This window comes from Danio rerio, chromosome 15 (assembly GCF_052040795.2).
Source record: "Danio rerio strain M-AB ecotype USA chromosome 15, GRCz13ab, whole genome shotgun sequence".
NCBI lineage: Eukaryota > Metazoa > Chordata > Actinopteri > Cypriniformes > Danionidae > Danio > Danio rerio.
In genome coordinates, this window is record NC_141035.1 from 50257767 (window position 1) to 50283526 (window position 25760).

Sequence of the window (25760 nt, forward strand, 5' to 3'; positions counted from 1 at the left end):
AAGCTAACGTCTCCACACGCCCTGGGTTTTCATTCAATACCTAGTTTATTTGTATTTTTGTTTAACGCCGCTGCAGGCTCATAAAGTGCCCTGAGAGACCAAAAACTCTTTTATAATCGAGTTAACGTCTCCCCGGGTTTTCATTTAATGCCTGATTGCTTGTTAGTTTATTTTTATTTAATTTTTTGTTTATTGTCGCTGCAGGCTGAAATGAGAGACTGAGAGACGAAAATGAAAGACTCTTTTATAACATAATATGTAGTATATATTTATACTATAATATAGAATTTATAATGTAGAGTTAACGTCTCCCGCACTCTGGGTTTTCATAATGCCTGTTTGCTTGTTAGTTTGTTTTATTTTATTTTATAATCTTGTTTAACGGCACTACAGGCTAAAAAAAAAAAAGTTTATTTTTAATTTTAAATTTTTTTGTTTAATGATGCTGCAGAAGCTACAAGAAACTCTTTTAGTATCGAGTTAACGTCTCCAGTTGCCCTGGGTTATCATAATGCCTGTTTACTTGTAAGTTTGTTTTTATAAAATTTTTTGTTTAACATCGCTACAGGCTGAAAAAATGGCCCTGAGAGACAAAAACGAAAACTCTTTTTTTCCCTGGGTTTTCATTTATTTTTATTGTTGTTTAACGTCGCTGCACGCTGATAAAGGGCCCTGAGAGATGGAATAACTCTTTTATAATCGAGTTAACATCTCCCCGGGTTTTCATTAATAATACCTGTTGGCTTGTTACTTTATTTATTTATTTTATTTTTTTAAGGGCCCTGAGAGACCAAAACAAAAAACATTTTTATGGGCGAGTTCAGCTGATGCCAACTGAAACTGCTCCGTCAACGTCTCCAGTCCCCTGGGGTTTCATTCAATAATGCCTGTTCACTTGTTTGTTTAGTTTTTATTTTATTTTATTTTTTGTTTAAAGTCACTGCAGGCTGAAAAAAAGGGCCCTGAGAGACCAAAAAAATGTGTAACTGAGTTAACGTCTCCGTCTAAGAGATAAAAAACGTTTTTACAATCGAGTTATCGTCTCCCCGGGTTTTCATTAATAATACCTGTTTGCTGAAAAAAAGGTTGTTTTTTTGTTGTTGTTGTTGTTTAAGAATGCTGCAGGGGTCCTGAGAGACGAAAACTCTCTTTATAATCGAGATAACGTCCACAGTCCAGAGTTTTCATAATGCTTGTAGTTTATTTTGTATTAAATTTTTTGGTTTAACGTCGCTGCAGGCTGAAAATAGGGTTTATTTTTTGTTTAATGTCACCGCAGGCTGAAAAAAGGGCCCTGAGAGACCAAAAACTCTTTTATACTCATGTTTCCGTCTCCCCGGGTTTTCATAATGCCTGTTTGCTTGTTAGCTGAGTTTTATTTAATTTTTTGTTTAGCGTCGCTGCAGGCTGAACACAGCGAGACGGACACGCGCAAAGAGAATCACTGTATTTCTAAAACCCAGAGGAGAGATTATGAATGTGCATGATGCTTAGTTTGATTAGAGCAATACTACTTTTTTTGTACGACACTTTTATTGCTTTGTTAACACTGGAGATTCATTTATGGAAGCTTATTTACGCAACTGATGAAACATCTCACAAATTTATTCATTTTCTTGTCGGCTTAGTCCCTTTATTTATCCGGGGTCGCCACAGCGGAATGAACCATCAACTTATCCAGCAAGTTTTTACGCAGCGGATGCCCTTCCAGCCGCAACCCATCTTTGGGAAACATCCACACACACATCCACACACACACTACGGACAATTTAGCCTACCCAATTCACCTGTACCGCATGTTTTTGGACTGTGGGGGAAACCGGAGCACCCGGAGGAAACCCACGCGAACACAGGGAGAACATGCAAACTCCACACAGAAACGCCAACTGAGCCGAGGATCGACCCAGCGACCTTCTTGCTGTGAGGCGACAGCACTACCTACTGCACCACTGCGTAGCCAATAATATAACTTATTTTTCAGAATTATGACTTTTTTTCTCTTTAAGTTCTCACATAAGATTTACATTCATTAACTTTATCCTCTGAATTCTGAGTTCACATCTCATAATTCTGAATTTACACTTTGAAATCAGTATTTTCTTCTCTAAATTGGAGATTGCGTTGCGAATTCATGACTTTTTTCTCTGAATTTTGACTAAATTTACATTCAATCATGTTGTTCCTCTGAATTTTTACTTTGTATTCAGCACTTGTAATTTTTTACTCACTGAATTCTAAATTTACGTCTCAAAATTATACATTTTGACCTTTTTTCTGAATTCTGTGTTGTCATCAATCATTAAAATCACGAACTTTTTCTCTCAGCTTTCTGAATTTATATACACTGCTAATGATTTTTGTAAATAACAGTATTTAACTGTAAGATGAACTGTATTTTACTGTAGGATAGTTATGTTACTGTATTTTAAAGTTGCATTGTGGAAATTACTATACATTTTACAGTAAAGATATACAATACTGTAAATACATAAAGAGCAAAGAGAAATGGTGCTGTAAATGTAAATACAGTATGCTTGCTGACTGGCGAACTGCTGCCGGTAAGTTAATGCAGATTCTATCAGGAATTGTTAGCAGTGTATAGGAATTAATTATCACTTTTTTTTCTCAGAAATCTGAATTTATATGTCTGAATTCAACATTTGCATTTCATATTTATGATATTATACTCTTTTAATTTCTTAAATTTGCTTTATTTTGCTAAAATTTTGCTATATTTGCTTTTTTTTTTTGAGTTACACTTTGTTAATCTACTAAACCTGCTAAATAAAACACCTACAACATCAAAACAACTCGAAATTGTTCTGAAGAAACTATAGCTGTGGCGTAAATAAGCTTCCATAAGACTGTGTGTGAGAATTCTCCCCTCTCTCGGATCAGATCCCGCTGCAGGACCTTTGATTCGGGATGAGAGGATTGACAGTATTACTGCTGCAGGAACAGAAGAGTTTGCTTTATTGCATTGAAAAGTCTTACATTGATCTGTCTTAACCACCCTAATCCGACACTACTGACTAGAGCCGTAGTCTACCTCTAAAACACTGCAGATAGCGTCTAATCAATAGTGTAGCTCTCGTCATGGAGAACGAAACTCTTCAGTCGTACTCTTCAGCTGGGGTGCTGCTCTGAGATGCGTATAATAATCCTGTGTGTAATGATATGAAGGATCACCGTGTGACAATATTAACACCTTCACCATCTGTTCATTTGACTACTTTGTTTGTTCGGTTGTTGTTTTTTTAAAGACTGTAAATAATGTAACTACTGTAGACTAGAATGTGAATTAAAACATTCTTTTGCCCAAAGATAAGTGTGATTATTTTAGGAAATCCTATTTAATTGTCGTTTGCTTTCAGCTTGTAGAATCATGAACTGTTTTAACCGGTTTAGTGATCGTAAGTTTGAACATCTTTATCTGTATATTGCTTAAATTGACAGTAGGTGTGTTTATAGTGACTTAAAGTGGACCTATTATGCCTCTTTTTACAAGATTTAAACTGCGTCTCTGATGTTTACAGAGTGTGTGTGTGTGTGTGTGTTTGAGCCTAAAATAGCACACAGATAATGCTCTCTATCTCTCTGAAACTGACCCTTTCAGGCTTTGATCTTAATTGTGGTGTCGCTTTAAATGCAAATGAGATTGTGCTCTTTTCAGAAGAAGGCGAAGCTACAAATGCCTGTGTGTCAGCATAGTGAAATATTGAAAACAGCACTGAGTGCTGCTCAGGTGTGTGTGTGTGTGCTTCAGTGTGTGTTCATGCTTCTGTCAGTCTATGTGGCTCCTGTCGCTGCTTCATCTAAAACTCCACATCTATAATCCTCTTAGTCTATGCTGACATCATCTTCAGCAGCTCAAACCCTCTATTGGTTAATGGACAGACGGCTGCTTCTCACTCAGGGCTGCTGTTTATGCTAATGAGATGGAGAGGTGGGCACTAGAGGCCGGGGCTTTCCCCCTCTGATGACACGTTCAAAGTGAGAATGCCAACCCTGCTGAAAAATCCAGCCTAAACCAGCCTAGGATGGTTGGCTGGTTTAGCTGGTCGACCAGGCTGGTTTTAGAGGGGTTTTGGCCACTTCCAGGCTGGTTTCCAGCCATTTCCAGCCTGGTCTTAGCTGGTCAGGCTGGGAGATGACCAGCTAAAACCAGCTTGACCAGCCTAGCCAAGCTGGGAGTCCAACAAAAACCAGCTATATCCAGCTTAAACCAGGCTGGTCAAGCTGGTTTTAGCTGGATTTGGCTGGTCATTTTCCAGCCTGACCAGCTAAGACCAGGCTGGAAATGGCTGGAAACCAGCCTGGAAATGGCCAAAATCCCCCTAAAACCAGCCTGGTCAACCAGCTAAAACCAGCCAACCAGCCTAGGCTGGTTTAAGCTGGATTTTTCAGCAGGGAATCAAAGTGTTTCATTCATCAAATCTGATTATAACAAACACAATTAATTCATGTTAATATTTAGGAGCTGGATATATTCTCACAACTGTGTTTAAACCTCTTATAAAAGTGATTTTTGCATAATAGGTGCCCTTTAAATGTGTTTGTGTGTGTGTGTGTGTGTAAACACAGTCTGTCTAAAGGTCAGTGTTGTAGTGCAGGACAAACAGGGATTTGGGAGTCTGTAAAGCTGATCGCTGCTGTTCAGAAGCTATAACTTCTTCAGGTGAACCGCTGAACTGGTGAAGGTGAGTTCTGTACCTGTGATCAAATATGAATGCAGATCTGGAGTTTAATGTATTCTGGTGGAAAATCTTGAGCAACATCAAGGCATGATCATATTTTATTGTGCTCAAACAAGCAAAATCTAGAGGCCTCTGCCTTTCATATGAGGCAACTAGAAGTCAAGGTATGATTTGCTGTTCCTAAAACTTGGAACTTGAAGACTTTTGTCAGGTAGTGTATGTATAATCAGATTATGGTAAGCACAAATGCATTTAGTTTTTACTTTAACCATAGTAATTTTAAATGATAACAAATTGTGAACATGCACATGCACATCAATCCAGATGGATGGGGCAACAAATTACTGCATCCAAAATGGTGAAAAGCCTTGGAGTAACGATTGACGACCAACTAAACTTCTCTGACCACATCTCAAGAACTGCTCGATCGTGCAGATTCACACTCTATAACATCAGAAAGGTCCAACCCTTCCTATCTGAACATGCAGCTCAACTCCTTGTTCAAGCTCTTGTTCTCTCCAGACTGGACTATTGCAACTCTCTACTAGCCGGGCTTCCAGCTAACTCTATCAAACCTCTTCAGCTGCTTCAGAACGCAGCAGCACGAGTGGTCTTTAATGAACCTAAAAGAGCACATGTCACTCCGCTGCTCATCCGTTTGCACTGGCTGCCAGTTGCTGCTCGCATCAAATTCAAAGCTCTGATGTTTGCTTACAAAGCTACTTCTGGCCTTGCTCCTTCTTATCTGCTCTCACTTCTGCAGATGTATGTGTCCTCCAGAAACTTGCGTTCTGTGAATGAACGTCGCCTCGTGGTTCCATCCCAAAGAGGGAAGAAATCACTTTCCCGAACTCTCGCATTCAATCTGCCCAGTTGGTGGAATGAACTCCCTAACTGCATCAGAACGGCAGAGTCACTCGCTGTCTTCAAGAAACCACTAAAAACTCAACTATTTAGTCTCCACTACACTTCCTAATCTGCAATTGCCTCTCTGGATATACCACTAACTGTACACAAAAAAAAATACTAATACTTTCCTTCTTAGACTTTACAGACCTGAAACTCGCCTACAGCACTTATTCATTGTTGCTCTTGGTTGTGTAAGTTGCTTCCTTGTCCTCATTTGTAAGTCGCTTTGGATAAAAGTGTCTGCTGAATGACTAAATGTAAATGTAAAACTGCACCAAAAACATTTTCACTATAATAAAAGCTTGGCAGTGAATCAGAAAGACGGTGTGAAATCAGTCATTCAGTCTTGTTTTTCACTGATGTGTCCAGCAGGATCTTTCCATCATATCTGCTGCTGTCTTGATGTCCGGATCGATGTTCTGGCTGATTATTCTCTTCATCCACCTGAGCTCCGCACTTCACTCTTCAGGTGATCCTTTATCTGACAGCTAGCTTATATAAGGAATAATTCCAGGACGGGGTAAAAAAAAAAAAATGTAAATCTGAGGTGGAGATGTGCATCATTTTCTAATGATTCAATGCTGATGTTGTGACATTTGTTAGATTTTTGTCAGATATTTGTGTTATTAAAACTAATGAAGATAGTGGACGTCAGTGGTTTATGTTATTCAGCCTGACATGTTTACTGCTCCGAACTGTTTAAAATGTTTCTTAAATGAGCAATATATAAAATATACAGCCATATAGCACTGCTACTCGTGTAATATTGCGTTTATACAACAGTTTGACGGCATAATTGTGTATATAAAAACAAAAACAAACATGGAGAGTCTCAAAAACCCTTTTGTATGAGGAACTACTTTCTTCCACCTTAGATTCAAATCATAAGCTGACAGTGAAACAGCTGAGCGTGCATCTTTTACACTTTAGATCTGTAGTGTCTGCTTTTTGCTGGCTGTATGTGAGCGGAGTAATACACAAAGTGGCTGTAGGAGTTCTGATATTGCAGAATATCACACGGCTATCAGCCAATCAGATTTGAGAACCAGACAGAACTGTTGTATAAAATAAAATATATCGTGTTCATCAAAATTTTTTAAAAGCATATTTTAGAGCAGTAATCGCATAACAGGGATGTTTTCATCCAAGGTTATCATAATGTCAGAATTTCTAGAGCAGGGATCACCAAACTTGTTCCTGGAGGTCAGTGTACTGCAGATTTCAGCTCCAACCATAATTAAACACATCTAAACAAAGGGCGACGCAGTGGCGCAGTAGATAGTGCTGTCGCCTCACAGCAAGAACAATGCAGGGTTGCCTCGGCTGGGTCAGTTGACATTTCTCTGTAGAGTTTGCATGTTGTCCCCGTGTTGGCATGGGATTTCTCTGAATGCTCCGGTTTCAAAGCCATGCGCTGTAGGTGAATTAAATAAACTAAATAGGTGGAAGTGTATGTATGTGCATGCAAGTGTGCATGGGTAAACACATGCTGGATAAGTTGCCGATTCATTCTGCTGCGGCGACCCCTGATGAGTAAAGGGACTGAGCCGAAAATAAAATGAGTGATAAGAAAATACCAGTTTGCTAAATCAAGCACTGTATCGAGCTGTTTTGTACAGCTAAAAATTAATGGAAGTGAATAAGACCACAAGTCTCGACACAATTAGGTTAGAATGGTCTCGCCCTATCTTACATGCAAAATTAGGTCAAGTTACAACATGAACACTTACTGGACTGAATCAGTCTTGAACTGTGTCCCAAATGGCACACTATGCACGTATGCACTACATACTTACGCCCTTACTTACTTAACAGTATAGTATATGTATGTAGTGTCATCCCAAATGGAACACTGAAAGTTTTTTACTATGCAGAAATGCAAGCCGTTTCCCTGATGATGTTTGACGGTTGCCAAATTAGCAAAGTAAATTACCAAACTACCCGATAATACCTGCCATGAATATAACAGCATTCACCCATGGAGAGGTGCTATTATCACTGTCGGGGGAGAAATTTTCTTTCTCAATCCAAAATAAATGAAGTAATCCAACATCAGTGCCTAATAGATTCGCCCCTTCCACTACGTGAGCAAAGCCGCGGTCGTTGAGTGCGTGAAGTGTCCAACAATACCGTATTCTTTTTAATGGTTAAATAAGTGCATCATCTAGGTAGTTAAAGTGCACTTATCCTTTTTAGAGTTTCAGTGTGAACGCACTACCAACACTATACTGGAAAATGGTGTAGAATACTATGCAATATGATTGTCCAAGAATTTTCTTATAGAAAACTGTTGAATTGTGAGATTCAAATACAGCATTTGAGATGTTTTACAATGTGGTCGGTCCACTGGTTTGTCCATTAATGTTGTACAATTGTTATCGCATAATCTCTTAAAGCAGAATTAAATGACTGTTTTGATGTGCGTTAGTGGTGTAACAGATCACAAATCTCTTGGTTTGGATCACATTGTGGTTTTTTAGTCACGGATCAGAACACTTTCAGATCAGACAAAAAGGGAGGAGACAAATGTAAATTTGCTTTCCATTTATTACAAAAACAGCAAAGCAAGACACTTTTAGTGTTAACAAACAGAACCTGTAATTTTATTTTAAAAAATGAAATGAAGAAATATTCAGATGAATAAAAATAAATAGGCGACACAGCAGCGCAGTAGGTAGTGCTGTCGCCTCACAGCAAGAAGGTCTCTGGTTCGAGCCTCGGCTCAGTTGGCGTTTCTGTGTGGAGTCTGCATGTTCTCCCTGTGTTCGTGTGGGTTTCCTCCGGGTGCTCCGGTTATCCCCTACAGTCCAAAGACATGTGGTACAGGTGAATTGGGTAGGCTAAATTGTCCGTAGTGTATGAGTGTGTGTGTGAATGTGTGTGTGGATGTTTCCCAGAGATGGGTTGCAGCTGGAAGGGCATCCGCTGTGTAAAAACTTGCTTGATAAGTTGGTGGTTCATTCCACTGTGGCGACCCCGGATTAATAAAGGGATCAAGCCGACAAGAAAATGAATGAATGAATGTATGAGTTTGTGTGTGGATGTTTCCCAGGGATGAGTTGCAGCTGGAAGGGCATCGGCTGCGTAAAAACTTGCTGGATAAGTTGGCGGTTCATTCCACTGTGGCGAGCCCGGATTAATAAAGGGACTAAGCCGACAAGAAAATGAATGAATGAACCTTTGAGGTATGTGGGAGTCACAGGCATTTTTATTTTAACGGTCGCAGACTGAAATGTTTGGCAACCCCTGGTCTCCACTGACAAACCACTGTTATATAATGACTTGCCTAATTACCTTAACTCTACCCTAATTACCCTAGTGAAGCCTTTAAATGTCACTTTAAGCTGTATGGAAGTGTCTTGAAGAATATCTAGTCTAATATTATTCACTGTCATCATGGCAAAGAGAAAATAAATCAGTTATTAGTGATGAGTTATTAACACTATTATGATTAGAAACAGCTGAATAAATCTAATAATTCTGACTTTATAGTTCCCTGCTGAAGAGTGTGTTGCTGTTGTTCAGTGTTTCTGCAGAGGCGTGATGCGGTCAGCGTATTCAGGATCAGGACTCGCAGGGCGAACACGTTTCTGGAGGAGATGAAGCCCGGGAGTCTGGAGCGCGAGTGTTACGAGGAGCTTTGCTCTCTGGAGGAGGCGTCCGAGATCTTCCAGAGCACAGAGAAGACGGTACTCAATTACTACATTTACACTCAGTCACTGAGCAGACGCTTTTGTCCAAAGCAACTTACAATTGAGGAGGCATTCAGAGATTCAACAAGAATAAGAGCTGATTATACAGAGGAGCTGTCTGTGCTCAGAGAATTAAGTGCTAGAGTAAGGAGGGGATGGGCGGCTCAGTGGTTAGCACTGTAGCCTCACAGCAACAAGATTTCTGGTTTGAGTCCTGGCTGGGTCAGTTGGCGTTCTGTGACGAGTTTGCATGTTCTCCCCGTGTTGGCGTAGGTTTCCCCCACAGGCTAAACACATGCGCTATAGGGGAATTGATGAACTAAATTGGCCGTAGTGTATGAGTGTGTGTGTGTGTGTGTGCACGTGTTTTTGTGACATATCAGGACACAGATCTGTATAATGACATGGGTATGACACATGTATTTCAAAAAAGAGGTGAAATATGAGGACATTGGTGACGTCCTCATTTCTCAAAATGCTTATAAATCCTACAGGATGAGTTTAATCAGAGAGTAAAGCTAGACACTGACTCCTGTGATGGTTGGGTTTAGGGGTGGGGTGGCGTGAGGGCAATATAATATACGGTTTGGACAGTATAAAATGAATGGAAACTTATGTAATGTCCCCACTTTTCACAAAAACAAACAAACAAGTGTGTGTGTGTGTGTGTGTGTCTGTGTGTGTGTGTGTGAGTGTATGTGTGTGTGAATGAGTGTGTATGGGTGTTTCCCAGTATTGGGTTGCGGCTGGAAGGGCATCCACTGTGTAAAACATATGCTGGAATAGTTGGCAGTTCATTCCGCTGTGGCGACCTCTGGAGAGATAGCGAGTGAGCTGAAGGAAAATGAATGAATGAAGTATTGTTCATTATTAGTAAATGCATGAACTGATGAAGCCTTGTTGTAAAGTGTGACCCGTTCATCTTGTGTTCTTCCAGATGGAGTTCTGGTACAGATATAAGAGTAAGTGTTGAGCTGCAGTCATACTATTTTCTTAATCATTTCCACCTCATGATTTGAAGACCATTTCTTAAGCATCAAAACAGATCAAGTGTTTCAGTTTAACAATCTGACTTTCCCCCTTAAAGACTTATTAATAGCCTGTTTCCACTGAGAGGGGCGGTATAGTACAGTTTGGCACGTTTTAAGGCTGTTTCCACTGTCAAAAGGTACCTTAAAGCGAACCGTGCCATAGAAAACAAAAGGGTACCAAAAGGCAGAGCAAGACGTGCAGCTGAACGCTATTGGTTTACAGAGATACATCACTAGCAGGTACACAAGCAGGAAAATTGTAAACAAAGGAAGCGCCATTTTTAAATACACAGCCGAGACATTACACTGTAATAATATCGACATATAATAACGAGCCATGATCGACCCGAGCTCAAACAAACCTTGTCGTCGTCTTGATGAACAGCCATAAAGCCATGAAGAAGAGCAGAGTTTCCTCTGTGCGCTGTAGTTGTTTACAAGGCCATCTGAAGCGCGAGCGGCTTCGCTTTCTGGCTTGCGTTCGCCGCACGTCTATATTTGAAATGACGAACTTCTTGAGCTGATGATAATCCGCTTGTTAAGTGTTGAATAGAGCGCTTCCGGGTCCAAGAACTGAATAGGGAGACTCATGAAATGATAATAATAAACGTTTACAAAGCGATTTAAGGCTTTCGAAAATCACGATGGCAGTATATATGTCCATGACGAATATCCGATGGCCAGAAAGTGATTAATGTTTTTATAAGTTGTTATAATTTTTGGTATTTGTTATGCAGCAAGCCCAGAGATTGTTGTGTACACTATGACTTTATATAAAATTAACTTTAATGTGTGATAGGAATAAAACCTGATCATAAACAAATGATTTCTCCACTCAGATAAATGGCGGCTTGGACCCGGAAACAGTATACATACGTCACAAACATGTCACCACTTAACAAGCGGATAACGTTTATTGCAGTGCTTCTGACATCCGATCCTTTCAGAAGAAACACGAGAGTGACGCGCTCTGAAAAAACAAATGAGCAAATGATTCTTCCAGCAACCTAAAACATGAATAAACTGCCATGTTTAACTATTATCATCTTCTGGACTGTTATGAACTCTGGATGACGGAGTTACTCTCTAACAGACTTTACATGTGCTGCTGAAGATTACACACACAGATGAGAGGTCTGCTCTGACTGTAGGATATGTCTGCTGCAGAGCCGGCCCAAGGCATAAGCGAGCTAAGCGGCTGCTTAGGGCCCCGTGGCCACCAGGGGGCCCCCAAGAGTGCTTGAAATTATTGCGTGACTTCGTTTTAGTTTTTTGAGTTGTGGATTAGTGGTGGGACAAAATATATGCCCATTTATAGTGTTATTTCTGACCGCGATACAAACTCAGGCGCCAAGATATTTACCTAAATTTACAAAAGATCTGATTTAATTAATCAGTTTTCCACACACTGACTGCAGCAGATAACCGCTTTAGCTACAGTACACCCAGCCGCCACCAGGTGGCGACCCGTACAGCGACCCGTACAGCTTTACTGTAGACATTTCCTCAAGAGAGAATGATGCGACTGAAATTTTCTGTCGTACACCACACACATCAAAAGGGTTTTAGCAGTGGAAATGCCAGCCTGATAAAAGTTACCCGTATTGACCCGTACCATACTGCACTGTACCACTCAGTGAAAACAGGCCATAATTGTCGGAAATCTTCCATTATCCTTTTCCCTCTTTTTAATGAATTAACAGCAACTTCAGTGATCAATTATTCGTTGATTTGTTTTACTGAATGGAAGAATAAAAATATGCAAGTATGAATATTTGTGTATATGTGACCTTATTTATTTTTTGATAATGCATTTAATAATTAAATATTTCACGGAAAACATTGAAATGTTGCTTTGGCAAAAAGGTCAAATTAGGTGAAACAAATTTATAATACATTTTTATGTTTATTTTATGTAAAGTAATGCATTTTTATGGTGTCAGTTTAGCTAATAATTGTATTGTTTATTTAATATTACATTTACATTAAATATTTAAAAGGGAAAAAATAGAAATGCTGGAATAATAGCTGAAATCTCCAATGACATCTTGTATTATTTTATTTCAATGAATGTGAAGTATATTAGTAATGACATTTATGGTGTTAGATTTACATTACATTACATTGGTTTCTTTAATAATATATATATATATATATATATATATATATATATATATATATATATATATACATATAAAGTACTGCTCAGAATCATGTTGAATTGTTTAATTTTGACAGAAACACATCTGTTATGATGAATCGACTTTATTTCCCCAATATTTTATTTTTTTTCATAATTTCCTTAAATTAAAGCAAACCTTTGCATTTAATAAACTCTATGTATGCATAAAATCACACTAGTATTGTCATTTGATGCCTTTGACATTGCGATTTCTGAAGCATCATACAGTTAAAGTCAAAAGTGTTCGCCACCCTTTGAAATTGTTTTCTCTTTTAAATATTTCCCAAATGATGTTTAACAGAGCAAGGAAATGTGCACAGTATGTCTGATAACATTTTTTCTTCAGGAGAAAGTCTTATTTGTTTTATTTCAGCTAGAATAAAAACAGTTTTTATATATTTTTAAATCATTTTAAGGTCAATATTATTAGCCCCTTTAAGCTATCTATTTCTCAATAGTCTACTGAACAAACCATCATTATACAATAACTTGTCTAATTACCCTAACCTGCCTAGTTAACCTAATGAACCTAGTGAAGACTTTAAATGTCACTTTAAGCTGTATAGAAGTGTCATCATGGCAAAGATAAAATAAATCAGATATTAGAGATGAGTTAATAAAACTATTATGATTAGAAATGTGTTGAACAAATCATCTCTCCGTTAAACAGAAATTGGGGAAAAATAAGCAGGGGGTGAATAATTCTGACCAACTGTATGTAGGGATTGTGACTGAGTTGATGTGTTTCAGATCTGAATCTGTGCCGCTTTAACCCTTGTCAAAATGGAGGAATGTGCAGAGAAAACCGCGGCGTGCAGGAGTGTCTCTGTCCTCCTCTATACAGCGGCACAAACTGTGAAACAGGTACACTTTTCTTCACGTATTCAAGCATGCACACAGTCTGGGCTTGTTGTACCAGCCTGCTGGTAATAGTTTATTTCGTTTAAAACAGTTTGAAAAATGATAGATAGATAGATAGATAGATAGATAGATAGATAGATAGATAGATAGATAGATAGATAGATAGATAGATAGATAGATAGATAGATAGATAGATAGATAGATAGATAGATAGATAGATAGATAGATAGATGGTTGGATGGATGGATGGATGGATGGATGGATGGATGGACGGACGGACGGATGGATGGATGGATGGATGGATGGATGGATGGATGGATGGATGGATGGATGGATGGATGGACGGACGGACAGATGGATGATAGATGGATGGATGGATGGATGGATGGATGGATGGATGGATGGATGGATGGATGGATGGATGGATGGATGGATGGATGGACGGACGGATGGATAGAAGGATGGATGGATGGATGGATGGATGGATGGATGGATGGATGGATGGATGGATGGATGGACGGACGGACAGATGGATGATAGATGGATGGATGGATGGATGGATGGATGGATGGATGGATGGATGGATGGATGGATGGATGGATGGATGGACGGACGGACAGATGGATGATAGATGGATGGATGGATGGATGGATGGATGGATGGATGGATGAATGATAGATAGATCAATATGATGTTCAATACGATGTTCTGATGCTGAGATATAGCTGCTGTTATTTCGTTGCTAGGTTAGTCTGTTTTGTTGCTATAAAGTTGATTAACAGCTTAGACTGATGATGTATCAAAGCTTTCTCCCAGTATGAACAGTTAAAAACAATTCCATGTCTCTATCACACTGCAGCATGACAATATCAATCTGGGCCTCTATAATGCAAGTCTAAAGGACAGTTGCTAGGGTGCAGTATCTGGTTGTAAGGGAGTGGCTAGAAAGTTAAAAGCTCATCAGTCATTGGCAGTTTGGTAGTCTGAGTTAAATGAGCTCAGCCAATAGTCTGTATGACAGTCTGATGCAGAGTTATGAGCTCACAAAGTTTGATCTAATGCTGAGTCAATGACAGTCTTTTGCAGTGGAAGTCTATGAGACAGTTTCTAGGGTCCCAAAAGTGGTTGCTAGGGCGTGGCCAGAAAGTTAAAAGCTCATCAGTTATTGGCAGTTAGGTAGTCTGAGTTAAATAAGCTCAGTTAGAAGTCTGTGTGACAGTCTGATGCAGAGTTATGAGCTCACAAAGTTTGGTCCAATGTTAACTCAATGGGATTTTTCCGACAGTCCTGGGACGTTTTCCGGAAAACCGGAAGTCGGATCAGCTGGAAAAGATATAGCAACCTGAGTCAGAATAGTTTGGAGGTCTGGTGTGAGTTTGGTTGTCATGGCTCGAAAGCTCTAAGAGGAGATGCGGTTTGTTTTTTAGTCTCAGAAGAAAAATAGGATAACAGTAGTCTGGATTGCAACACAAACCAGCTTAATGATGGAGAAAAAGAAAACAAATATAAATCATGCAATGTTATTGGCTACAAATACACTACCTGAAAAAAGTCTTGTGGTCTATCCAAGTTTTAGGAACAGCAAATAATAACTGGACTTCTAGTTGATGATTTGGTGTCAGAAGTGTCGTATATGAAAGGCAGAGGCCTCTAGATTTTGCTTATTTGAGCTCAATAAAACATGATCATGTTTTGATGTTGACTGATTTGATGAGGACAGTGCGCTCTGACTCTGCTTAAAGTCTCATCACTGAACAGAAATAATGTCCAGTATAGAATATAAAGTCCTGCTGCAGTGGAGACAGAATGAATATTGTGTCTGACTCCATCATGAGCTTGGAGGACTGCATCCATACATCTCTGACATGACTCACATCACTGATTAATAAAGTCATCTGGAATGAAGAAGAAAGCCTTCAGCAGGACTCCCAGAGCTCATCAAGACTCTTTGTGTTCATCTTCAACACCTCCTCCATCTTACCCCAGACATGCTCAATAATGTTCATGTCTTGTAAGTGGGCTAGCCAATCCTGGAGCAGCTTGATCTTCTGTGCTTTCAGGAGCTTTGATGTGGAGGCTGAGATATGGGCAGGATGTATTTTATTGTGGTGTTTCGAGTATTCTAACTATAGTCATTGATCTGCTGAGGTAATTCTACAGTTGTTATGATGGCAGTGACTAATGACTATACACCACAGTTCAGTGTTGTAAAAATGAAAGTACACTACAGTATTGAGTACAGTTCATCAGTCAACTACAATTAATACTACAGTTTGCAGTGAATTGACTGTAGTATCTGCTATAAATGAGGACAGTATTTTATCACGTGGCTTCAGCAGCAGATCCTGACTGTCTCGTGTTGTGTTTGTGTTCAGAAGTGTCTGACTGTAAGTATAAGAACGGCGGGTGTCTGCACTACTGTAGTCAGACTGAGACAGCAGGTGTGGAGTGCAGTTGTGCAGACGGATATCAGCTGGATGAGGATGGACACAGCTGCAGTCCAGCAGGTACAAACACACCAACACCTGTCTGTCCGTCTGTCTGTCCATCTGTCCGTCTGTCTGTCTATCTGTCTGTCTGTCTGTTTATCTGTCTGTCTGTCTGTCTGTTTATCTGTCTGTCTGTCCGTCCGTCTGTCTGTTTATCTGTCTGTCTGTCTGTCTGTCTGTATTTCTGTCTGTCTGTGTGTCTTTGACTGACAATATTCACAGCTTAAACACTGAGGTTGTTTACCATAATGTAGTTGAAGTGAAATAAAATGTAAGCGTGTTTCACTTTATGAGTTAGTCTTAAACACATGCTGATCTGTCTTTTGTGAGACCTGTAATTCTATTAAACATTTGTTTAAATAATATTTAATATTTATATAAAAAAAACTCATATGTTATCATCATTGTCACTGGCATACATTAGATTTACATAATATTGAAATATTTAGATTTTGTGTTTTAGTAATTTAGTTGTTATTTTTATTTTAATACTTTAAAATTGTTCATGTAGTTTTTATGATCATTTGAATTATTTAAGTGCTTATATTGTATATTTATTGTATTTTATGTTATAAATAAAAAATATTTTCCTCATATGACATTATTTCCTTAATAATATAATTTAATAGTTAAAGTAAAAGCTTAGAATTAGATCAATTCACATTTTAATCCATAAAGTTATTTATGATGTTTATTTTTAATTCAAGTGATGCATTTTAATGCCGTTAGCTTTAGTTAACAAAAAATATAATTGATTTAACAATATATAATAAATATCATATTAAACATTTAAAAGAAAAAATGAAATGCAAAACAATATTTTATATTTCTAATATTTATTTTAATTAATCTTAATGTTATTTCAAGTAATGACATTTTAATGGTACTAGATTAGCTAAATTATTTAATACTAACATGTACTATTCTTTTAATGGTACTAATTTATTAATAATACACACACACACACACACACACACACACACACACACACACAAAGAGAAACTGGCCACTTTATTAGGTACACCTGTCCAACTGTTCGTTAATGCACATTTCTAATCAGCCAATCACATGGCAGCAGCTCACTGCATTTCGGCATGTAGACATGGTCAAGACGATCTGCTGCAGTTCAAACTGAGCATCAAAATGGGGAAGAAAGGGGATTTAAGAGACTTTGAACGTGGCATGGTTGTTGCTGCCAGACGGGCTGCTCTGAGTATTTCAGAAACTGCTGATCTACTGGGATTTTCACGCACAACCATCTCTATGGTTTACAGAGAATGCCCCGACAAAGAGGAAATATCCAGTGAGCGGCAGTGATGCTATCATGTCAATATGGACCAAAAGGATGAAGGCAGTTCTGAAGGCAAAAGTGGGTCAGACTTGGTACTAGTGAGGTGTACCTAATAAAGTGGCCTGTGAGTGTGTGTGTATATTTTCATATAACACTCTTATCTTAAATGATCTGTAATTGATTTGGGGGGTGAAATATTCCTTTATTCCTATACATATTTCATATTTTATACTGTAAATCGTGTACATTCTGATCAGCTCCAGTGTGTACGTGCGTGCGTGCGTGCTTGCATTTGTGTGTGTGTTAGTGCAGTATCCCTGTGGGAAGCAGTGGACTGGAGGCATCATGTCACGCTCACTGGATGATGTAAGCCACACCCATGCCGATTATGCAAATCACACCCACTCTTCAACAAGCCCCTCCCATCCATTACATCACAACAGGAGTGCACTGGAAAACTCGACTCACCAGAACCAAACCGAACTCACTGCACCGGACCAGCTGTTGGACACAGGAAGTGACTTCACGGGAGGAAACGAAGACACGCGTATTGTTGGAGGGCAGCTGCAGCGACAGGGCGGGAGTCCATGGCAGGTCAGAAAAATTACTACTGCTTATTTATTTATTTTTAATTTATTTAAATTTGTATTATTGTTATTATTTGAATAATTATTAAAATATTATTGTTATTATTTTTGAACTAAAGAGGAACATTTATTTCATTGATTGAGCTGATAAATTACCTTATAAATATGTCTATCAGTGTCTCCTGAATGACTGAATGGTCTGCAGGTTCTTCTTCGGCGTGAGGATGAGTATGGTTTCTGTGGTGGTTCTCTGATTAATCAGCGCTGGGTGATAACAGCAGCTCACTGTCTGCAGCAGACACCACACCACATCACCATCGGTGCGTGCGCACACTCACTTTCAGCAAGTCAATTGAAGACTTTTGAAGACATTTTTAAGAGCATTATGAACAGAATTTCAGACTTACACAAGGCTAAACGCTCAGGAAATCTTCTAATGGCTCAATTAAAACATTAAAATACCATAAAAAACAAAAACTAGTGTAAGTAAGATATTTAAAACATTGGTAGACAAAGAAGACCTGTTTAAATTGATTTAAGACATACAGTACAATAGTTCAGTGAATTTAAACTTTTTAAAGTCTAGAATTGTGTTTCTGTAATTTAACACTTTTCAAGACCCCATACACTTTATAAACACTCTTCTACAGTCACAGTCACAAATACAGTAACATTTGTGACACATGATACTATTTAAAAGTGGTTTATGCGGTCTATGCCTTCCAAATTGTTTGATAATTTATTGTTTAAGCTGAATACCAGTATCTTGATATTTTTTAAAAAATATTTAAAATTTCACAGGAGGATAAATAATTTAACTAAGCAACTGTAAAATCACCACAACAGATCAACTACTGTAGTCGTTGTGTTACCATAGTGACTGTAGAATCACCACAACAGATCAACTACTATAGTCGTTGTGTTACCATAGCAACTGTAGAATCATCACAACAGATCAATTACTATAGTCGTTGTGTTACCATAGCAACTGTAGAATCATCACAACAGATTAATTACTATAGTCGTTGTGTTACCATAGCAACTGTAGAATCATCACAACAGATCGATTACTATAGTCGTTGTGTTACCATAGCAACTGTAGAATCATCACAACAGATCAATTACTATAGTCGTTGTGTTACCATAGCAACTGTAGAATCACCACAACAGATTAATTACTATAGTCGTTGTGTTACCATAGCAACTGTAGAATCATCACAACAGATCAATTACTATAGTCGTTGTGTTACTATAGCAACTGTAAAATCACCACAACAGATCAACTACTATAGTTGTTGTATTACCATAGCAACTGTAGAATCATCACAACAGATCATTTACTATAGTCGTTGTGTTACCATAGCAACTGTAGAATCATCACAACAGATCATTTACTATAGTCGTTGTGTTACCATAGCAACTGTAGAATCATCACAACAGATCAATTACTATAGTCGTTGTGTTACCATAGCAACTGTAGAATCATCACAACAGATCAATTACTATAGTCGTTGTGTTACTATAGCAACTGTAAAATCACCACAACAGATCAACTACTATAGTTGTTGTGTTACCATAGCAACTGTAGAATCATCACAACAGATCATTTACTATAGTCGTTGTGTTACTATAGCAACTGTAAAATCACCACAACAGATCAACTACTATAGTTGTTGTGTTACCATAGCAACTGTAGAATCATCACAACAGATTAACTACTACAGTTGTTGTGTTACCATAGCAACTGTAGAATCACCACAACAATCAATTACTATAGTCGTGTTACTATAGCAACTGTAGAATCACCACAATAGATCAATTACTATAGTCGTTGTGTTACCATAGCGACTGTAGAATCATCACAACAGATCATTTACTATAGTCGTTGTGTTACCATAGCGACTGTAGAATCACCACAACAGATCATTTACTATAGTTATCGTGTTACCGTAGCAACTGTAGAATCACCACAACTGGGATCTGTTCTTCGTACTTCGCTTAAATGATCTAAGATGATTTGGCAGATCGAGGATCTTTTAACCTTGATAACTGATCTCTGGCTAATTCGGTTCTTCAACAAGTTGGTGAATCAGATTAAAATGTCTGGATAAACTGATCTGAGACCTGTGTGTGTTGTGAAGGACAGATCTATTGATCTTCACATCATGATCAGCAATGCAACGTTTGGCTGACTGCAGAGCAGCGTAATGACATCATCTGATTCATATTTAACTACCCATGAATTACATATAATTCATAGTAATTGGTTTGTTAAATATGATACGCAATAACTTTTCAGTATTTAAGAACAAACTTTTGAATGACTAAAAATCAATGCAAGTGAATGAGAGCAGAAGCCTGGAGCCAAAAAAAGATTAGTGTTTGCTCACTGACATTAAGGTTTTCTCGCAGGAGACTACGACAAAATGCGTCCGGATAAAGACGAGCAGAAGATCACGGTGGAGAAGATCATCCCTCACCCTCACTATCACGAATACACCTTCGACAGTGACATCGCGCTCCTGTACCTGTCCTCCGCCGTGACCCTGGGCCCCTTCGCCTCTCCAGCCTGCCTTCCAGACGCAAACCTGGCGGAGCGTCTGATGAAGCCCGGAGAGCAGGGTCTGGTGAGCGGATGGGGCTCCACACACTACCTGCAGCGCTCGTCCCGCTTCCTGCGCAAGGTGCAGCTGCCGGTGGTGGAGCAGAAGAGCTGCATCAACTCCACCGAGCAGATCATCACCGATAACATGTTCTGTGCTGGATTCCTGATGGAGGAGATGGACGCCTGCACTGGAGACAGCGGAGGGCCCTTTATAGTCAACTACCGCGGCACCTGGTTCCTCACCGGCGTGGTCAGCTGGGGCGAGAGGTGCGCCGCGCAGGGGAAATACGGCGTTTACACTCGACTCGGAAACTATTTATCCTGGATACAAGAGGAGATGAAGAAAGAGGAAAAGCAGAGTGGTGTGACCGCGGAGGTAGTCGAGTGAATGACAGAGTTGCCCTGGGAACATATTTTAAAGGGGGCGGGGTTTTCAAATTTAAATATTGGAATTTTAGAGTCAAGTCACTCAGAATCTGATGTCACTCGACTACTCTAAAATTTAAATATTCAAATGTGAAAACTCCGCCCCCTTTTAAAATTTGTCCCTATATATAATATATGTATATTGTCGACATTCATTCATTTTCTTTTTGGCTTAGTTCCTTTATTAATCAGGGATCGACACAGTGGAATGAACCGCCAACTTATCCAGCATTTGTTTTATGCAGCGGATGCCCTTTCAGCTGCAACCCATCACTGGGAAACACCCATACACTGACAATTTAGCCTACCCAATTCCCCTATAGCACATGTGTTTGAGGGAAACCGGAGCACCCGGAGGAAACCCACGCCAACACCAGGAGAACATGCAAACTCCACACACACACAGACACGCCAACTGACCCAGCCAAGACTTAAACCAGCAACCTTCTTGCTGTGAGATAAACGTGCTACCCACTGCTCCACCGTGAAGACAACATTCATTTTGGGGGGGGGGGGCTTAATCCCTTTATTAATCAGTGATCGCCACAGAAGAATGAACCGCCAACTATACCAGCATATGTCTTATGCAGCGAATGCCCTTCCAGCTACAACCCAACACTGGGAAACACTCATACACTACAGGCAATGTAGTTCATTAATTCCCCTGTACCGCATTTCTCTGGACTGTGGGGGAAACCGGAGCATGCCAACACGAGGAGAACATGCAAACCCCACACAGAAACGGCCAGCCGGAATTCGAACCAGCGACCTTCTTGCTGTGAGGTGATTGTGCTACCCACTGTGCCACCGTGACGCCCTAAATTGTCGACAATAAATATATATATATATATATATATATATAGACAGACAGACAGACAGACAGAGAGACAGTCAGATCTGGTTTGTGACCAGCGAATAAATATATTTCAAAAGTTAACCCACTTTCTAGTATACCAGGGGTTCCCAAACTTTTGAGCCTGCGACCCCCAAAAAAACAATGCCAGTAACACGAGACCCCCATTTTTCAAGGTGGTTAAACTGTAAATATATAAATGTGGCAGACACAACTGTAAGCATATATAAACATGAGCATATTGACAACACAAAGATGCAACAGTTTATTAACCATATGTTTTTAAATAGTCATTTATTAATTGAATTACATTTTAATATAAAAATGAAAGGCTGATGGCTATTTATTGTATGTTGTTGTTTCTTTAACGCAACGATTAACTTCCTTCTGTGGGTTATGGATAAAATATGGTCATTCAAATAGTTTGATAAAATGTTGTTCTGGAAATCACCAAGTGACCCCTAGTCATTGTCTCGCGACCCCCTCTTCGAGAACCCCTGTTGTATACTACAGTAATTTTCATAGTCTAGTGTAGAGAAATTAAATGAGACTCCTAAAGCTTTAGTGAATGGCAGTGTTGCAATGGAAACATTTTATAAAGCGGCGGTGATGAGGAGACTCTTTTCACACTTAAAACTTCTAATTTTGGGGTAGTCGTGTCACACACACCAGATTTCCACATTTAAAAATGACATTGTTCGAATTATTTAGTTGTTATTATTACATTATATATATGTAACACCATAAGTTCTACGCCACCCAACCTGCTCCGAGCTGGTATCGAACCGGCGTCCTTCCACATGGGAGTCGGTTGCTCTAACAAGGTGGCTAAAGACCATCAACTCTAGCGTTTTATATATATATATATATATATATATATATATATATATATATATATATATATATATATATAATTATTTGTGGTGTAATTATATATATATATATATATATATATAAATTATATATATATATATAATTATATATATATAATTAAATATTTATATATATAATTAAATATATATATATATATATATATATATATATATATAATTAAATATTTATATATATAATTATATATATATATATATATACCACAAGTAATACACCACACATAATTATATATAATATACACATACATAATTAGACATATAGAGAGAGAGAGAGAGAGAGAGAGAGAGAGAGAGAGAGAGAGAGAGAAAGAGAGAGAGAGAGAGAGAGAGAGAGAGAGTATATATATATATATATGACAAAAGTCTTGTGGTGGATCTCTGTTGTAAGAGCAGCAAGTAATATCTTGTCTTCTAGTTGATCGTGTGTGAAAGTGTCAGAAGGTGGATTTCTCTGCTGAATCATCTGTTGATCTGCATCAATCATCACCAATACTGCAGAAGACCTACTGGAACCAGCATGGACCAAGATTCTCACAGAAATCAGTCAAGTTTGGTGAAGGAGAAATCATGGTTTGGGGTTCATTCAGTATGGAGAGATCTGCAGAGTGGATGATCAACATCAACAGCCTGAGGCATCAAGACATTTGTGCTGCCCATTACATTACAAACCACAGGAGAGGGACAATTCTCCAGCAGGATAGCGCTCCTGCTCATACTCCAGCTCCACATCAAAGATCCTGAAAGCAGAGAAGGTCAAGCTGCTCCAGGATTGGTTCTGGTTAATTAAAGCACACGTTAATGTTAATTTAAATCTTATTTCATTAATAAAAAAGCTGGATCGTGTATTTTTAGTAAAGTAACAGTTGGACTAGATAGTAGATAAGGATGGCTTATTTTTATTATGAGTTCATGTTAGGCGACGCAGTGGCGCAGTAGGTAGTGCTGTCGCCTCAAAGCAAGAAGGTCGCTGGTTCGAATCTTGGCTCAGTTGGTGTTTCTGTGTGGAGTTTGCATGTTCTCCCTGTGTTTGTGTGGGTTTCCTCCGGGTGCTCCGGTTTCCCCCAGTCCAAAGACATGCGGTACAGGGTAGGCTAAATTGTCCGTAGTGTGTGTGTGGATGTTTCCCAGAGATGGGTTGAGGCTGGAAGGGCATCAACTGCGTAAAAACGTGCTGGACAAAGTTGGCGGTTCATTCCGCTGTGGAGACCCCGGATTAATAAAGGGACTAAGCCGACAAGAAAATATGAATATGAAATGTGTCACCTTGTGTTTGTAATAATAAATTACATTGGTTCTAACATGTATTAAAAACATCAAAGTCTGATGTGAATATACAATAAATAAAAAGTAAATACAGAAACATTTTTGTTCAGTATCACTAATAAAAATGAGATGCCAATCGCAGAGCACCTCTAGAGCTCTCCATAGTCCTGCACCCGGCTGTGTGCTGAGCTGATGCTGTGGTGGTCATGAAAGAGCATGAGACTGATTCCTGAAAGACCCCAGTGACAGACGAGTCCTCTCGTTGATCCTGTGGGCCAGCCTGAACACTCGCCGGTGACCTACTCACACCTGCAGCTTCTCCACGATGTACGTGCAGCGTTCTCCAGCCTAGACTGCAGCTCCACACAAGAAGTTTGGCCAGAGGAGAAATGGTCGTGCCTAACTGAGCCTGGTTTTTCTCCTTCACTTTGGTCAATTGGTGAAGTTTGTTCCTCCACTGGCTTGCTTGATTTGGGACTTGTGGAGCTGCGCATCGATGGATTTGCTCTTCAGTGTTTGGACTCTCAGCAGTGAAGATTAAACCACACTGAACTGAGCTAAACTTCAACTCTGAAAACTGAACTGACAACGTTTCAGTTCACTAGAACTTCTATGTTCAGCTGCTTTGACACAATCTACATTGTACAAGCGCTACAGAAATAAAGGTGAACTGAAAAATATCTAAAAGTAAAAGATTTTAGAAAGCAAGACTTTTTATTTGTATATATGCAATCAAAATTGATCGTTTCAACATCAATCTAAACATACAATTGAAGTCAGAATTATTCGCCCTCCTGTGAATTTTCTGTCAAATATTTGACGATAAATGATGTTGAACAGATTCAGGTATTTCCTCTAATAATTTGTTCTTCTGGAGAAAGTCTTATTTGTTTTATTTCGGCTAGAATAAAAGCAGTTTTACTAGTGGTGGTCAACGGTAGAAGCAAATGTGTCGTAGCTTCAAAACCCGTCTCTACAGTGACATCTAGTGGTCATTTTTATGTATTGCTCTGGAACCGCTTCAGCAAAGAAATATCCCATGGTGTACAGCAGGGCTGTCAAACTCAATTCCTGGAGGGCCAAAGCCCTGCACAGTTTAGTTCCAACCCTGCTCCAACACACTTACCTGTAGGTTTCAAACAAGCCTGAAGGACTCAATTAGTTTGATCAGGTGTGTTTAACCAGGGTTGGAACTAAACTGTGCAGAGCTGCGGCCCTTTTGGAACCGAGTTTGACACCTGTGGTGTACAGGATCAGGCTTCAAGTGATTTAGTGAAGCGGTGAGACTTCCTGACTAGCATGCAGAGATAATGGGTTTGAATCTAAGGTGATGCAGCTATAGATTTGATCATAAAAAGTAACATTATTAAAATACATCGTCATAATTTCAGTGTATTTGTACAAGTCAGGATTCGAACTCGGGATTTGCAGCACAGTTAGGGTGGACACACACTATGCCATCCGTACCGTGCCCAGGCCCGTTTCCCGGATCGTTTGTGAAGTGTGAGTGCGCTGAATCGGGCTCAAGCGTGGTTCACTTGGCCTGCTCTGGCCCGGTTGGAAGAGGTGGGCCTGAGCGTGGTTCACTTGGGCTTTGGCGCGGTACGCTTGTGTGTGAGTGCAAAACGCGCCAAAGCCCGAAACTGAAAGCGAGACGTGACTTTTAAGGGAGTGTTTCATATGGATTTATTAATCATTCTTACTGTTCAGTGAACGCAAACTGCCGTAGTTTATTAAAGACGAGAACCCCTCACTGCACCACACCTGCACGGCTTCAGCAGACCTCCTCATTCCTGCAGCACGAGAGCTTTATGATTGTTTATGAGCGCCAAAAGTGGCGGATCTGTTCTGCGAAATATCTGACTGCGTGTCCCCGCATCCCCAAGAACTGTTTGGTGAAATATTTGACGGCATATCAAACGACTGACACGATATAACTAGAGAAATCTCCACTGTGCTGCTGAGTGAGAGAGCGCTTCTCACT

The 25760-nt window shown here is 39.3% G+C and overlaps 1 protein-coding gene and 1 long non-coding RNA gene across 5 annotated transcripts; one reads left to right on the forward strand and one right to left on the reverse strand.

Annotated features, from left to right (window-relative positions):
* Positions 1 to 1935: 1935 nt before the first annotated feature.
* LOC147833800 (uncharacterized) lies at positions 1936 to 5999 on the reverse strand. Its single transcript, XR_015510050.1, has 2 exons — positions 3856 to 5999; positions 1936 to 3815 (listed from the first exon to the last, which is right to left on the reverse strand). It is a non-coding gene; the product is annotated as an uncharacterized LOC147833800 (long non-coding RNA).
* LOC100004411 (coagulation factor IX) lies at positions 4631 to 23873 on the forward strand. 4 transcript variants are annotated; one of them, XR_015509918.1, is made up of 10 exons: positions 4631 to 4700; positions 5976 to 6075; positions 9132 to 9295; positions 10236 to 10260; positions 13262 to 13375; positions 15748 to 15879; positions 17460 to 17746; positions 17945 to 18059; positions 20152 to 21436; positions 23579 to 23873. XR_015509918.1 is itself a non-coding variant. In XM_087284738.1 (9 exons), the coding sequence occupies exons 2-9, from the start codon at positions 6009 to 6011 to the stop codon at positions 20730 to 20732; spliced, it is 1485 nt and encodes a 494-aa protein (XP_087140864.1). In that variant the 5' UTR covers positions 4631 to 4700; positions 5979 to 6008; the 3' UTR covers positions 20733 to 21844. The 4 variants fall into 4 exon arrangements, 3 of the variants coding, with proteins under 3 accessions (XP_087140864.1, XP_087140866.1, XP_087140865.1); XM_087284738.1 differs by lacking the exon at positions 23579 to 23873 and having other exon boundaries at positions 5979 to 6075; positions 20152 to 21844; XM_087284740.1 differs by lacking the exon at positions 23579 to 23873 and having other exon boundaries at positions 17465 to 17746; positions 20152 to 21408.
* The last annotated feature ends 1887 nt before the right edge of the window (positions 23874 to 25760 follow it).

What these genes read in the sequence shown, in the direction of transcription:
- LOC100004411 (XM_087284738.1), top strand. Translation starts at nt 6,009, where the DNA reads ATGTCCGGATCGATGTTCTGGCTGATTATTCTCTTCATCCACCTGAGC. An exon ending in CTCCGCACTTCACTCTTCAG is followed by an intron (nt 6,076 to 9,131) that starts GTGATCCTTTAT and finishes GCTGTTGTTCAG; the next exon opens with TGTTTCTGCAGAGGCGTGAT. An exon ending in AGGGCGGGAGTCCATGGCAG is followed by an intron (nt 17,747 to 17,944) that starts GTCAGAAAAATT and finishes AATGGTCTGCAG; the next exon opens with GTTCTTCTTCGGCGTGAGGA.